Source organism: Leptosomus discolor, chromosome 1, assembly GCF_034619465.1.
Source record: "Leptosomus discolor isolate bLepDis1 chromosome 1, bLepDis1.hap2, whole genome shotgun sequence".
Taxonomy (NCBI): Eukaryota; Metazoa; Chordata; class Aves; order Leptosomiformes; family Leptosomidae; genus Leptosomus; species Leptosomus discolor.
The window spans coordinates 12,360,484-12,375,185 of NC_141391.1; the positions used below are offsets into that span (position 1 = coordinate 12,360,484).

The 14,702-nt window shown below is 39.3% G+C and overlaps 1 protein-coding gene across 5 annotated transcripts in view; it reads right to left on the minus strand.

Annotated features, from left to right (window-relative positions):
• Positions 1 to 3,487: 3,487 nt before the first annotated feature.
• Positions 3,488 to 14,702, minus strand: part of SESN3 (sestrin 3) — a 36,342-nt gene continuing 25,127 nt past the window's right edge. For 2 of the 5 annotated variants that reach the window (XM_086481736.1, XM_086481735.1), the window contains 8 exons: positions 13,111 to 13,308; positions 12,174 to 12,356; positions 11,548 to 11,784; positions 9,867 to 10,014; positions 7,511 to 7,626; positions 4,944 to 5,134; positions 4,384 to 4,528; positions 3,488 to 3,574 (listed from right to left, as the gene is read on the minus strand). In XM_086481736.1, coding sequence (XP_086337862.1) covers positions 3,488 to 3,574; positions 4,384 to 4,528; positions 4,944 to 5,134; positions 7,511 to 7,626; positions 9,867 to 10,014; positions 11,548 to 11,784; positions 12,174 to 12,356; positions 13,111 to 13,308 — 1,305 coding nt within the window. Of the gene's footprint in view, positions 3,575 to 4,383; positions 4,529 to 4,943; positions 5,135 to 7,510; positions 7,627 to 9,866; positions 10,036 to 11,541; positions 11,785 to 12,173; positions 12,357 to 13,110; positions 13,309 to 14,702 lie in introns of those variants that run through there. The other 3 variants (XM_086481734.1, XM_086481738.1, XM_086481737.1) reach the window with 3 other exon arrangements.

A 14,702-nucleotide genomic window follows, 5' to 3' on the forward strand; every position in this document is an offset into this window, starting at 1 on the left:
AGTGTTTACAATCACTGATTTTCCTGTCCTTAAAGTTTTTTTTAATACATAGGAAGAGCAAATAGTGGCAATTCTTTAACTCTTAAAGCTGAAAGTACATCCTTTTCATTTTAATGAAGGCTTTAGGACAAAGAATATATGTTTCAGTTCAGTCTTGATGGAAATAAATCCATCCACAGCTCACCAAAATTCTCATAGGATACCACAACAGTAGCTTTAGTCGCTAGATGCACAAACTAGTTTAAAATGGTCTCTGTCCCTGTATGATGGCACTCTGGTGATGTTTGGCTGCAGGCAGGGTGTTCTGGGAAATGCAAATGCTTTCTTCAATCAGCACCTTTTTCACTTCTCTTTGTTACCAAAAATAACGGAGCAATTTCAGCAAGAATGTACTCTTATCACATGTTGGAGCGATTTTGCAGTGATAAGAAGCTGCCCGTGCTCAAAAGCTCTGCTCCCTACTGACAGCGTTCCCTGTGCTAGCTGGTTAATTTGTACCTACCAAGCTTTCTCTTCGGTAGACAGGGGACTGTACGCTTTGTTTCTATGCTGGTCACAGCTGGGATTTTGTGGACTAACATCAATGCTGGTAAATATCAATTCCAATAAAGGAACACAGAGGGAGAGCACCTACACTTCCAACCATTCTGGTACTCTTAAGAACAATATTAATGAACAAAGTGTGAAGATTCACATTCATGAGTGCTTTAAAGATGCAAAAAAATCCAAGAACACTTGCACATTAAAATTTGGCACAGCGTGAGCCTAAAGCGTGCGTAAAGTGTATGGTAGAGTTGTCTGGCTTTAAACACCTATTCTGAACAAACACCTATTAAAAATCATAAATTTGAGTATAAAAACTAGGCTACAAACTGTTACACTGTAAATGCAATACTTTGAAAAAAAATGCCACGTGGAAAACATTTCCAGGAGTTTCAAGTTTGCATTTAATATTTAAAAAAAAAGAGAAATTGCAAACTAGTTGTACAATGACATTTCCTATGGTGGAATGTCTTGCAGGCCATATGTGACTTGATATGGCACCTTAAAAAAAATTAAAAATCACTGGTTTACTACAGATTTTATGAAGCAATCCATTTATGGTTTCTATATTTCAAATCTGCTCATGTACTTTGCTCAGAAGGCATTTGAGCTGGCAAGTATATTTTGTAAGGAAAGAAGTAAAGGCACTCATGTTTCCAAACGTAAAACTCAACCTACTCTAAGAGTCGTTGCATTTCTGAAGGGAAACTACGCTGTCATATTAGTTACCCCAATTTAGTTTCACCTCCTTTCCAGAGCTTAACTGTGCTTCTCGAGAACTACTTGACTTTTCAAAGCAAAGGAATTTAAAGTAGTACTGTACAGTTCCCATCACTTGGAAAAAGCAAAAGTATTGCATGAAAACTTCTCTCAGCAGAACTGCTTTACGCACAAAAGCCATTAGGTATGGCCACTACAGTCACAAGAGGAAGGAAAAAGGATCATAACCACTTAGAAAGTTAATCTAAGTTCATACATACGAGCTTCTCAATACTTCTGAGAAATCTTTGCAGTCAGCTATACAGACAAATAAATCTGATGTTTTACCCAATGCTCTAGAAGACAGCCCGATGCTGTCTTTTGGGTAGTTTTCTAAATAGCCAACATTACATTAAAAAAAAAAAAAATTACTGATTTCTTCCTCAAAAGGTTTTTACATGCAGAATCTGCAGTCTGAAAGTGCAGAAAAGTGTACAATCATTTAGCTTTCCAATCTGGAACAGACAGATAAAGCGAAAAAACCAACATGCGAAGTCACAGCAAGGTATCAGGGAAAGGGACGAAAAAAGAACCTAACTTTAGAGGCATACTGGTCCATGATTTTGTCAATGAAAAGTGTTAAAATATGACTGATAGTATTTTTTTAAACTATTCTGCAATCACCAATGAAAAAGGATCCTGTATTAACTTCTACAGTCCAATGGGACATTAAAAATAAACCTATCCATTTCGGTTTGAATGTACATAACAGAAATAAAGGTCACCCTCCTCAAAAAAATATGAAAAGTCCAAATCAACAGACAAAAGTTGAAGCAGTGACAACTTGCATCCTACCGGGTAAGTTTAAGCATCTCTTTAGGCACTTCACTGGTTCATTAAATGCAATACAAAATAAAGCTATAAATATCAACATTTTGTGCTCTTAAAAATTAGTCAAAAGCAACAGAAAACAGCACAAAAGTGTGACATTTTTGGCAGCTTATTTCTTCCCTTCCCCAGTATCACCGGTTGTCCAAGAATGCTTTGTTTTGGGGATGCTTTGGCATCTCAGTATCAGGTTGTCTTAAGCCGTAAAAGCTAAAACAAAACTGCTAGGCCTTAGACAATAAAGAAATTTGGTTTTAAAATTTCTTTATGGCTATATAAGAAGGACACTTTAGCAGTGGCATGACAGGGAAAAAAGCTTGCTTTCTTTTTAAATATTGCACTTTTCTTTTGTTCACTCACACTAATGCATAGAAACTTTTTAAACTTTGAATATTAAATTTTCATGCTATGAAGGAGTTATGGGAAATAAATTTCTATACATCCAATATGAAAGAACAGATATGCTAGCCTGCCTTTACTTTCCTTAGTTAAAACATTGAGAAAGAAGAGAGTGCAAAAAAACCCACAACCCTATTTTTGGTCAGCCTGTGTATTAACTTCATAGGTGCCAACTAAACAAACAGCAACATGTGATGGGCATGGATACTGTAAGGACAGCTGAGGGTGACTGTCAGTAAAACAAGGGTATGCATGATTGGAACACAGTAAGGGTGGCTGAAATGGCAGATCGTGAGGCCTCTTCTCATGGGAAGGGGCACGACAAAGCGGATGAGTTTCGCACTTCAGTAGCATGCTGTAGGGTTTCTCATGATTAATTTCACATTAGAGTGTGCTCAATGTTTACATCCACATCTCGCATCACCTGCAACTGCTGTAGTAAGACAGTGACTGGCAAGCAGTCTCCAGGAGACACAGAAGAATCCAGTGGGCAATCCCATGCAACGCAGCCCTCGCGTCTCTGTCACGAGTCACGATACGGTGGTACCTTCTCAGGACAGGCAGAACCGATCTTCTGCTGGACTCCACTCATCTGAAAAATGATTGCTTGGAAAAAAAGGAGTCTCTAAGCACTTCACTCCGGTGCTTAAAGAACAAAGCGCTAGGATTGGATATAACAAAACCAGTTTCAGGATCCTGACCACTGCGCAGAAATCCAGCCGGAAACAATGCAGAGTAGTGCTCCTCAGTGTTACTTTTGTTATCATTAGTAATGTTAAGCATCAAGAAAATAAAACACGTCATTGCACATTACAGCCGTCAAGAAGCACGGCTAAACTTTGACACTAGAGAATTGAATAACCTGATGCTACATCACAAACAGCTTCTGGTGTGTATCTAGTTTGAAAGGTCTTTACATACTCAGCAAAAACTCCTTTACTCCTGCCCAGCGAATGCTTCAGGTTAAGTGACGAGTTATGGCACGAAGGGCGTACAGAAGTTCGGCTTGCATACGAGCTTCCATTAGAAGTAGATTGACATGAACCTGTTAAAAATTCAATCAGCCATTTAGTTCACCTCTGAATGCAACACTGTTTATTCATTTAGGTTAAAATTTCTGACCTTTAGTGAAGTATTGCTGCAAGAAACAACGTCCTTTCTCCCTGTACCCTGCTGCACGACTCCAGTTCCTCTTGAGACAGCTGCGTATTATGCCAATACTAGACAACACCCTAGGACTGCAAGGAACTAGCCTCAACTGCTGCTTTAAGCAATCTCCCTTCTGAGGGGATGAAATAAAACCATTTTTGTATCCTGATGGTACCAGTTCTTTATGAATTATATTTTGTTTTCTTTACTACCACCCATGACCACTACATAGGGGCACAGAATAAGGAACAGTTTACATGCCAGATAGGCTAGCAGGCTCACAAGCAACCCTTGTCAGGAAGCATTTAACTTGGATATCTGAAGACATGCTGACATTTTTATTGGTGAAAAACACCATGAAGATTATATATACATATATATATATATATATTACACACACATCAGTTAAGGTCTTTTTTGATCCCCAAATCCCAAGTATTGGCACAGTTTTCCCAAGTTTATCCACTTTTCCTTTACAGTTGTCAGTTCAATTTTATGGAGAAGTCACTCAAAATAACAATAAAAAAAGGAGTACTTCCAGAGACTAAGAAGTATTTTTGTAAAACTGGTATCTAACACTCAATGAATTAATTCCATTTGTTTTTCTCTGGCTAAAACCAGTTTGTTTGACAGATACTGCCATTTTCAGGTCTCGCCACACTTTCATTTTTAAACAACGTGGGGGTCTGGCTTTGAAATACGTACCTTCTCCGAGTGCTTGAACTGACGCCAGTAACTATCGTACATGCGCTTGGTAGTTCTCTCTGGGTAGCAGGTCACTGTCTTTATGTAAACCTTCAGGCTGCGTTCAAGTAACTGATTAACTTCTCCATAATCATAGTCATCATACCTAAATAACACAGGCAATCATTCTGACGGGTGCAAGTTTTTAAAAGCATGGGCTTTTGCAGCATTATGTTCTTACGTTTGGGAATTGGAGCATTTATTGTACAGGCTAGAAAACCACCTGCTAACAGAGGATCTGAAAGGCTTAGTTTTAGGATGTTGTCTTTTCTCACAAAGGATACAGGCTGGCTTCAGAGAAAACATTTCTATAATAATTTCCATCCTGATTCATAATAATTTTCTCCACTGGGACCAAAAGTTATACTGATATGCCAGTAAACCCACTCTAGCTTCCAGACTGAGGTACCATCTCCACTTTAACACCCAGAGTCTAAAATCCTGCATTTCACATGGTTCATTTTTCATTCTGTTTACACAGTTTAAAATGCACTCCTAAGCCAGGGGATGTTCATCCATACCTGATTCCATACATACAGTGGACATAGTTAAATAAAGCTCTTCTTAGCGTAGTTGTATCAACATCTTCATGTGTTGCCATAGTGTTATACGTGAGGTTATATACCATCCGAAACTTCTCATCAAGGAGATGCCCAATATCAGAATAAAGCCTGTTTACCAGGGAAAACCCATGATTTTCCCAAGTGTAGTCCTGCAGGAAGAGAAGGAAATATGCAAGTGTACAAATGAAGTGAAGTCCCTATCTGATCTTCTCTATAGCTCAATAGTTTCTGTTGTCTGCTAGTTATAACTTTATTCTCCTAAAAAATTTCTCATTTTGCATTCTTCACCCTGCTCCATTTCCCCAGGCTTCCTGGCAATGAGTATCATATCACAACACCCCACCCCGAGCTGGATATCATTAGCCTACAGGAGAAAAATTCCCCAAGCTTCTCCTGAAGTGTTGAGGTGATTTTCCACTGTCTGCTGTGCCACTCCGACCAGTGCCATTCTGTGTGGGATGGCCCTGTAAGTTTAAAAACTTGTTCCTCTTGGAGGCTTTGATGCTCAGCCCTGAGCAGAGAAGAAGTATTTACTTCCAGCCAGGATGTACAATCATTGGGTAAAGTGCTGAACCATCCTTGAAAAAAACTAACAAAATCCAGGCTGCTTTCATCTTTCATCTATCTCAGATGGGAAATCTTTGCAGAGTGGTGGCATGGCATCAGCAGCAGAGAACGACCCTGCTTCAGAGCAGCGTGCAACCACTCTCTACGCTGCGGTTATCCAGAACATGTTAGTTTGCCACATCCTTGGCAAGGCTTCAATCATTCAATCACTGATGCCATCTTTACAATTACAGGCGTCATCTCCATGTCCTTCCTGTGTCTGGCTGTTTTCAGAAGGTACTGCTGGGCAGGGGTCCTCCCCCAGGCACTTTAGAGCACGTCTACTGGACTGGCACCCTGATTAGGATGTGGGGATGAGTAGGTAGGGCAGTACTCAGCTGCCTAACAGAGGCAATCAGTGACATCTGAAACACGCCACAACATCACAGTTGGCCTCCAGCGGACAGTCCAGAAGACCGTAAGGCTTGTGAGGAATACGCCGTACCTACCAGCCCTGTAAAGGTGTCCAGGACACCTGGGGCGTCACAAAAGCCTCTGAAAGCCAGAAGCCCCAGAAGGGGAAAAGTGCTGTTTTCTAACAGCAGTTCATCCATACTAACAATGGAAAAGGAAAACAAAAAAGTTTAAAGACATTCTGCTGTGTATGGAGTACCTTTTTCTATTGCTAAATTTAAATCCACAGAGATAAAAGGCAGTCTTGTTTTATCAGAGTAAAGATTAGATTAATTGCAGGATTTTGGGATGCTGCTGCCATTTAAATAGCATTAATGGCACAGCATTTGGGAGGCTGTGGGTATATACATCTAACCGCTTAAGAGTAGGGCGTACTAATAAAGTTAAATTATCAAGATGGCTCCTTTGAGTGTAGGCCAGAAGCTGTCCTGTTTATTTAAGAGCAGAGATATTTTAGTTCCAGTTTCAACTTCTGTACAGCTTTTTTCCATGGCAGCCTACTGCTCCTAAAGTAGTTAAACAGAACGTTTGATTTACAGGCACTGACTCTGCTTTATTCTTTTTGGCAATTTCTACCTATTCCAGGCTCATATAAAGACCGCAGAGTAAATTACCCAGATCAGCAGAGACTGCTATATAGCTAAATACATTTCCTGAGAGTGATCATGCATTCTTTATTTTAGAGTCTTAGATACATCTTCTGACCATGGAGTTTTCCTGCACCCACTGTTTTTATAATTTAAGTTCTCTGATTTGGTTTAAGGTTTCTTCCATTCCTTACAATTTATTACTAGACTGTGGATTAATCTACTCTATAAGCCAGAACAGAACCACCTAGAATGTCCCTCCTGTTATATATATTATGAAGTTCATCAGTCTGGTCATGGAAAAAGATGTCAATATGTAAGACAACGTACAGGTAAAATGTACATGCTGTTCTTTCAACAGCACTAAAAAAAAAAATATTCAAATATAGCCAAAAACTTCAGTAATCATATTTAGGAACTCCTTTTCTTTCCCAATATTCAAAGTCCAGTGACTTGGTGCATATATGAGAACGATATATGATACCAAATCGCTCTCAAATACGTATAGACATCTAGGTATTGATAACCATTGGACAGAGAACGCTTGATAAAATGACAGGAATAAAGAGTTCTTCCAGTGCATTTTTTTCTACAGCATCTGAAGGGACAGGAAAGAAATTCTTTCTTTTCTACCTTTCACTTTTATTCCAGATTTAGTGATACGCTTCACAGTTTTCAAACATTAATTCTGGTAATAATTGGAGTATGACTAAAGCTAAGTATTCCCTTATCTGAGATTTATAAATAGTAAAAGACTCATCTCTGGTAGTTTTACGGAGGCTTGTGAGTTATTTAATGGATGAGGACAACAAAAGGAGCATGCAACAAACGTGCCCCATTACAACCGCTTTACGCTATTTGCCCTATAATGAGATATACAAACATTCTTTGAGTGAATGTACTTTAAAGAGATGATACCTGAGCTCTGAATGTTGGTAGGTGGTCTTCTCCTCGCCTTGCAAAGTCTTTGTACCCAAACCCAGGATCTTCAATGTAGCGGGAGACATCTGTAGAAACTATTTCATCATCAAATGCTGTGAATAAAACAGCAAAATGCTTTGCTTTAGGCAAGCACGTGAGTTAATGCTGACTTCCCAATAGTAATGGACTAGAGAGCAGTTTAGAAGCTGTGCAAAGGAAGAGAGCAGTATGAAGAAAAGAAACCTTTCAATCCCAGCCTGCTTGTACGGGATCCTTCCCTTTCCTTGAGCCAACTAAATGTGAGCATACACCAGATCCCTAACGTACTTCTACAAAATGGGAAGAGATGGGCTAAACTTCTGTCTGGAGGTGCGCTTTTCTCTCTGTTGACTTCTGAGGGAGGCTAGGTATCTAAAATCAGGAAGATGAAGCCCATTAGTAAAGTCATTGTGCTAGGATACGAAACAGAAAAATGTTCCTTGACAACGGGATTGCTATGCTGAACAGGTTTGGTGACAGGAATTACACCAGCTCTGTTCTATAACCCGGAGTACGAGCAACCAGAAAGCAATGCAACACTCCACTTGTAAATATCAGTTGAAGATTATATGAAAGCAAAGAGCTCTACAGCACATCAGGCTGAAATTCTGCCAGAAGCTCTAGTAACTAAGCATCTTCAAAGAGCTCCAAAATGTGTCACTAAGCAAGCGTAGGTTCTCCATCAGGAATCAATCCTTCCCTCCGAAATAAACAGGTGGCTCGATTGTGTAACTGCCTCTGCAGAAGCTGACTACTGCATAGCTGACTGCATTTGACCCTGATGTTAAAATCCTGGCTCGCTTCCACATGCATTGACAGAACAGTTGCCATATGTCCACTGTTAGCACCTTGAAAAGTCAGTTAATCTAAGAATTGCAGAAGTGCTTTATCTCCTCTTTGCCTCATTAAACAATCAAAACATAACTGCGTAGCAAGAAGCTTGCACAGCACCTGCTACAGAAAATCCTCAGAGAAGAATAAAAAACCCTGCACACATACACTCCTCTCCCCTGACAAAGACTGAATTTCGTGAAAGGGTAAATACCCAACACATACAGACTCCTCAACTCAAATTGGCAAAAGGCCAAGAGGGAGGAAAGTCAAGAAAACTATCAGCAACTCCATCAAAAAACCTGTCCTAAACAATACCTCTTCCTTATATGCCTGAAGTTGCAGAGACTCATGGAAGTCCTGATTTGATAACGGAACTGCAATGGGTGGCAGTTTATATCTGCACTGTTGATACTGTCTGACCAAAGAAAAACAGAGCAAGAATGGACAACGTCCATTTCTTAAGATCCAGCCATGACACTGCTGGATGTTTCTTCTTTCAGAGATTTTGCAGGTTCCTAGAGAGCCACAAAACAAACTTTCTGGTGATTCACAACACATTCTTCCTTCCTTTTGGGCTCAATGCACAACAACTTAGATACCTTCAACATGTTTGGTCTGAAGCTACTGAGGTCTAAACTCACGAAGAACAGCGTCAATAAAATGTGAAACATTCTATGGGTCACTTCTTAAAAAGACACAAACTATCATCTTCAAGTAGCCTCTATTATGAGGAAATGGTTGGAGATTCTGATTGTCTTAATAGTACTCTTTCTTCAAACATTTCCTTTGGAAAAAAACCCCACCTTCCTGTCTACAGGAAACAGATTTCATTGTATAGTTTGTCAGAGACCAAGGCCTCCAAAGCATATGAAGAACATTGGAAAAGAAGCTTTCAGCTCAGAACTCTGAACATTACCTACTAATAAAAAAAATGCCAAGAATCTCTATCACAACACAGGCAGTGGAACGGCACAGCAGTATGATCACTTAGACTGGTAAGTTCGAAATGTCCTTTCCAGGTGGGCAGCAAATGGTAAAGAAGCCGAGTCTCATCCCAATCTATTTCCTGAACTAAATGTCATATCTGAAGGTTACTTATGAGTGTCATTGAAGTTCTAAGCACTGTAGAACCTAAACTTGTGAAATATTACTGAATATTTACATGAATGAATTAATTTGAAGATATAGAGCATATAAAGAAAGAAAAATTTACATCCAACTTTTTAAAGAGGTCTACAGGCTTTTTTTTTTTTTTTAATATACAAAAGCTCAACTTCAAGTAGCAAAAAGGATGGTGTTATTTGCCAACCAAGACATCTTAAGCAGATGAAGGAAGTGACAGGACCACCCTTACTACACTCCTACTAGACCAAGAACCAGAATAAAGAAATGGACAGAAAAAGTTGTAGTCACTGAACTGGCCTCAAGTGTTTAGTTCTTACAAGGCACAAACAAAAGGGAACTGGAAAAGCACAAATACCTCCACTAATTACTAGCAGACTCTCCTTCTTCTCCTTTTCAAAGCGAGTTGCCATTTCTTCCTGGGAGGCTTCTTCGTCCTCTTTATCTTCCTGTAGCCTCTTCATTCTCTCCATTAAGGCCTCCAGCTCACTTAAAGAATCTGCAATCTGCAAAAACACCATGACATTCTGCAAAATTAGAAGATAGACAACGTGTGTCATCTTCAGATTTCATGCTTGACAACAAACGTTCTTTAAAAAGGCAGCAGCATACACAGAAACTCACGGAGAATGCATTTTGTCACATACAGCGTAGACAAACAGCTTTCAGTCAGTGCGAAGAAGGGAGCTGGGCAGTGTTACTCTAACCTATTGCAGTCATCGACTGCAGTGGGATTAACAGTGGAAGAGGTGGTTTGAAACCACAGTTGCTTATAATATATATTCCACCCTGTAAATGGCTCAGGAGAGGCCACCTGTGTGCCCTACGTGTATCAGAAAACAACTTTTAATATTACAGCAATCTTTTTTCAGTCTATTAGTAATGCAAAATGTGTTTCTGAAAAGATACAGTACAACACTGCCGTGCAGAAACACAACCTGAGACGGCAAATCAGTGTTTTCTTTTTCTTTTCACTACACGGGATCAAAATAACCCTTGTGTTGACCTTTTCTCTTGCTTTTGTGAGCAAAACAGGCCTCTCTACTAGAAATACATCAAAGTTTGGCATTCTGTGATCTGTACTTATCATTCAGATTTTTCATAAGATAAATCGTTTGTTTTTTCTCTTCCATCTTTTCCTTTGGATTCTGGTCTTCTGTCCATAGGTGTAATTGTTTTCTAGCACGCTACTCACTGCTTAACAAGCAGCACAGAGTCAGTAGCAGCCTTTTGCCCACTGCAAATGAGGAATAAGACTCCCCAGTGATTTGAGCCAGCATGTCTTACAGCCCAGAAATTTAAGATACACCAATTGAACTGACTAATCACATATTCACATTATAGTGCTATTTTCAAAAAAATGTATCTAGTGACTTTGCTCATAATCCCCATCTTCCATCAAAGGTGCTGAGGCTAATTCATCAATCGTCATTACTTCAGGGACATGTCTTCAAAGCATTCTAGAGCCACTTTCAGAAAAATATTTCTGCATTTAAGTTAATTAATTAATAATCTAAGTTCTCTGTTAGTTGATTCAAGACTGGAACACCAGCATGAAGAATTAAGTAATTTTATTTCAGCCATTTCCTCCCATCTACATGGAAGTGTTTAAGAATTGACCTGTTTTGTGACTGTAGGCCTTGAAGTCAAAATTATTTTTATTATGACTTCCATTTTTCTTTTTTTTCATTCCACATGTCAGGAACACGGATGACACAATGCTCCAGTCAGTGACACACTATCGGAAGAAACTGGGACTTAAAGCTTTCAGCTGAAAGCAAAGTTTTAGTCTTGCCCAATGGGTTGTCAGATTAACTATCAAAATCACACTGCTCTGGCTACCATCCACTGTTACACTGTGGTTTTCAACAGATGACACTGAAAACCGCTAGAGCGAACATAAGAGTTAGCAGACTCAAGCATTTCAGTAAAGTAGACAAAAACTTTCAAACTACCCTGAAATTTAAACAGGAAAGAATGGAAGAAAGTTTTCTAATGCAAAACAGAAGCAAGCAAAAGAATCTTCTTGCAACACTAACCCCAAAGTTGCTACTTGTGAGGGATGCGTTTTCTATGTTGTTGTCATTGGCAAGATCACAGACACAGAAGTTGTTGACTGCTATAAGCCTGACTCCATTAGATGTATCCGGATCTCTCTCTGGATTAATGCCACTACCAAATACAAAACTTGCCAAAGCGTGATAATGTGCCAACAGGACAACAGCATGCACCAGTTCAGGAAGAGACCAATTATTTTCCCCAGTCTTGACAAGTTTCTGAAAAGAGAATAAAAAAAAGTGTAAATATAAAATTTCTTTTGGCCCCCAGCTTTTCCATAAAATTCAATGTATTTTAAAAAGGGATCAATTCCTTTCTTCCAATAATGCCACACTCCTTTTGCACACAAACTCTTACTAGATTAAAAAAAAGAGACGCCTAACATATTACTTCTTTTCTTCTGGGGTTATTTTAGTCAATGTTATTCCTAAAAAGTAAATCTTGTTGGCTTTGTCACACAGAAGAATTTATTGGCTTATTCAATGGTCTAGTACTTCCCTGAATTTTTCAGTCAGGGTAATGAAGCCTAACCAGACACCTGCATAGTTCTTAGTAGTTCTTATTACTGGACATTTACTGCTGTTACAGGGCACGACTTAACAGGTACCTGAATGTGCTCTTTTGTGATTAGCCAGGGCCGGTGTGCAAGCAGTTTGTTTATTTCGTTCAGATTTTTCAGTCTTTGGGGAATGTATTCTAAACCGTTCAACCACTCTGCAATCCCGCCAGTCTTCAAAAACTCATCAACGTGCATATTTATTAGGTAGGAACACTGATGTCTGGCAGCAGCCTGGAATAATCAAACACAGAGGGAAGAGAGCAGCACATTAGCAGGTAATCTGATTTTGCTGCAGGTGGAAGACAGGTTACTAACACAAAACAAAAACAGAATTTCACTCCAAAAGCCCATGTTTTCTATTGCAGTGCGTTTTTATACAGTATGGAGGATTTTCCAATAAAAACATGTTTTACCTTACTATGAATCACAGAATCTAATTTATGTTGGAAGAGATATCTAGAGGAGATCTGATCCAATCCCCTGCTCACAGTAGGGCTGACTTAGATCAGGTTGCTCGGGGCTTTGTCCAGACAAGATCTCCATCCTTGGAGACCACACAACCTCTCTTGGCCCCTCTGTTGCAATGCCTCAACACCCTCACGGTAAAAACTGTTTTCCTAGTGTCCACCTGAAATTTGTCGTGACTTGAGTCCATTGCACCTCATCCTACTGCTGCGCACTGATGCTTAAAAATCCAGAAATAAGATTACACAGTTTTAACTGTTCTCTGTGAAACCTCACTCTAGTGGGCATGTGAGAAGTGTATCACTATGGGAAACAGGGAAACATGTACGTTGCCAATTCTCCCTTCTCATTGAAAACCTTCTGGCTAGGCACGCTTTATTCTGATGAACATCAACTACAAAAATCCCCCCCCGTCAAAATATCACACTACTCTCTCCTTTCTGGAGTCTTCGTTTCTTCTTCTTTTTTAAATACACAAGTCAAGGTTGCAGGAGGAAATATATGGCCTGTTGGTACATACCATTATAGCAATGTAGTGCCTATAGGGCAAAGGAAGGGGCCCATCCATGCGCAGCATATAGAACTGGCTGCGGAGGAAAGACTCCAGGTACTGAGTATGGATACTCATGACCTGCGTGATGTTGTCCAGGCGACCAGACGTAGAGTATTCTTCCACAAGAAGATTCGTACGTTCATCCAAACCATTCGCTTGCATAACCTTAAAAATAAGATGGACAAACTTAACAGAGAAAGAGATCTTCTCCAGCTCTAGCCCTGGAGAGAAACATACTGCAATATGAAAGGTTTGCTTGTGTGCAAACTTAAAAGGCGATGCTGGAGATCCGGATGTATATTTGTAAATATACGTGCTTGCACGCATGCGCATACACACATACTGATGCTACCTGTATACGGAGAGCTGAAGAGCACTTTATACTGTACCTCTGTTATTTGAATATGTTTCTACAAAAAACAAAAACATTTTTCTGTAGATCTTTCCAAAATGGCTAAACTTGCAGATGCTTAAAGTCAAACCTGTACAGAGAGCGGGAAGCAAGCAAGAGCTAAATGGAAAGTAAAGTCTTTATGGAAGTCATCCCATATAGACACACACCACCCAAGCATTCAGCCCTAAAACCAATTTCAAAATTAATGGACAGGAACTGGGTTATGTAACCAAATTATAGAAACAGCCTGGCAACCTACCCCTTCTGTGCTTGTATAATTGAAGAGGACATCAAATGTTAATTTGTCCATAACATTCAAGCATTATTTAGAATAGGAATTTAATGCTTTCTTTAAACAAAAGCTGTTCTTTAATTATTCCAACCAATCCAAACCTTGGGCACAAGATGAAATGAAACTGCAAAAGAGTAAGTAGCTCTTGCATTGCAAGCCCTGACACAGTATTAGTGCTATTACTCAGTGTTTATCACCAAGAACAGCCATTCTCAACATGTTCACCACTGAAGTTACAAGCAAAGTCTAGAACACCCAGTATTTATTCTGAAAGTGCACAGTATTAAACCAGCCAGCCTACTATTGCAAACACCATGAAATGAGAAAACATTTTAGCATGAAGATAAAAAGTGCCTAAAACCAAGAAGACACAATGCTTTTGCTGAAATATTCTATTTAAAACATGTTTCCCTTCTTTATGACGGGTTGATGAATGGATCTCGTCTCAAATATTTTTCCATCAAATCTTATATAGAAGTTACATACAAAGAAGCACGAACAACGTACTACATTCTCACTTCTCACCACTGTTCTTCCCTGTTTTAATTTGTGGGCCTCTCAGTTTTCCTTAAGAATGCTTTTACCATCATAAAGTTATTCACACATTAGAGATCATTTTATCTGTTATTTCTGTATACCCTTCACTCCACTCTAAGGAGTCCCCCTTAGTCTTCAGCAACCATATCTCCCACATATTTAAGAGAACTTTGTGTCATTTAGTATTTTCTTGGGGAAATCATGTTTCATGTCTCTGGTAAGGTTTCTAATCTTCTCCAGCTTGCCAGGAGTTTTCCTTGTAACAGTACAAGTTATGGAGAAGAAATTCTGCTGACAAAATTGAAATATAATCCTGTAGGACTACACTGTTGCTGT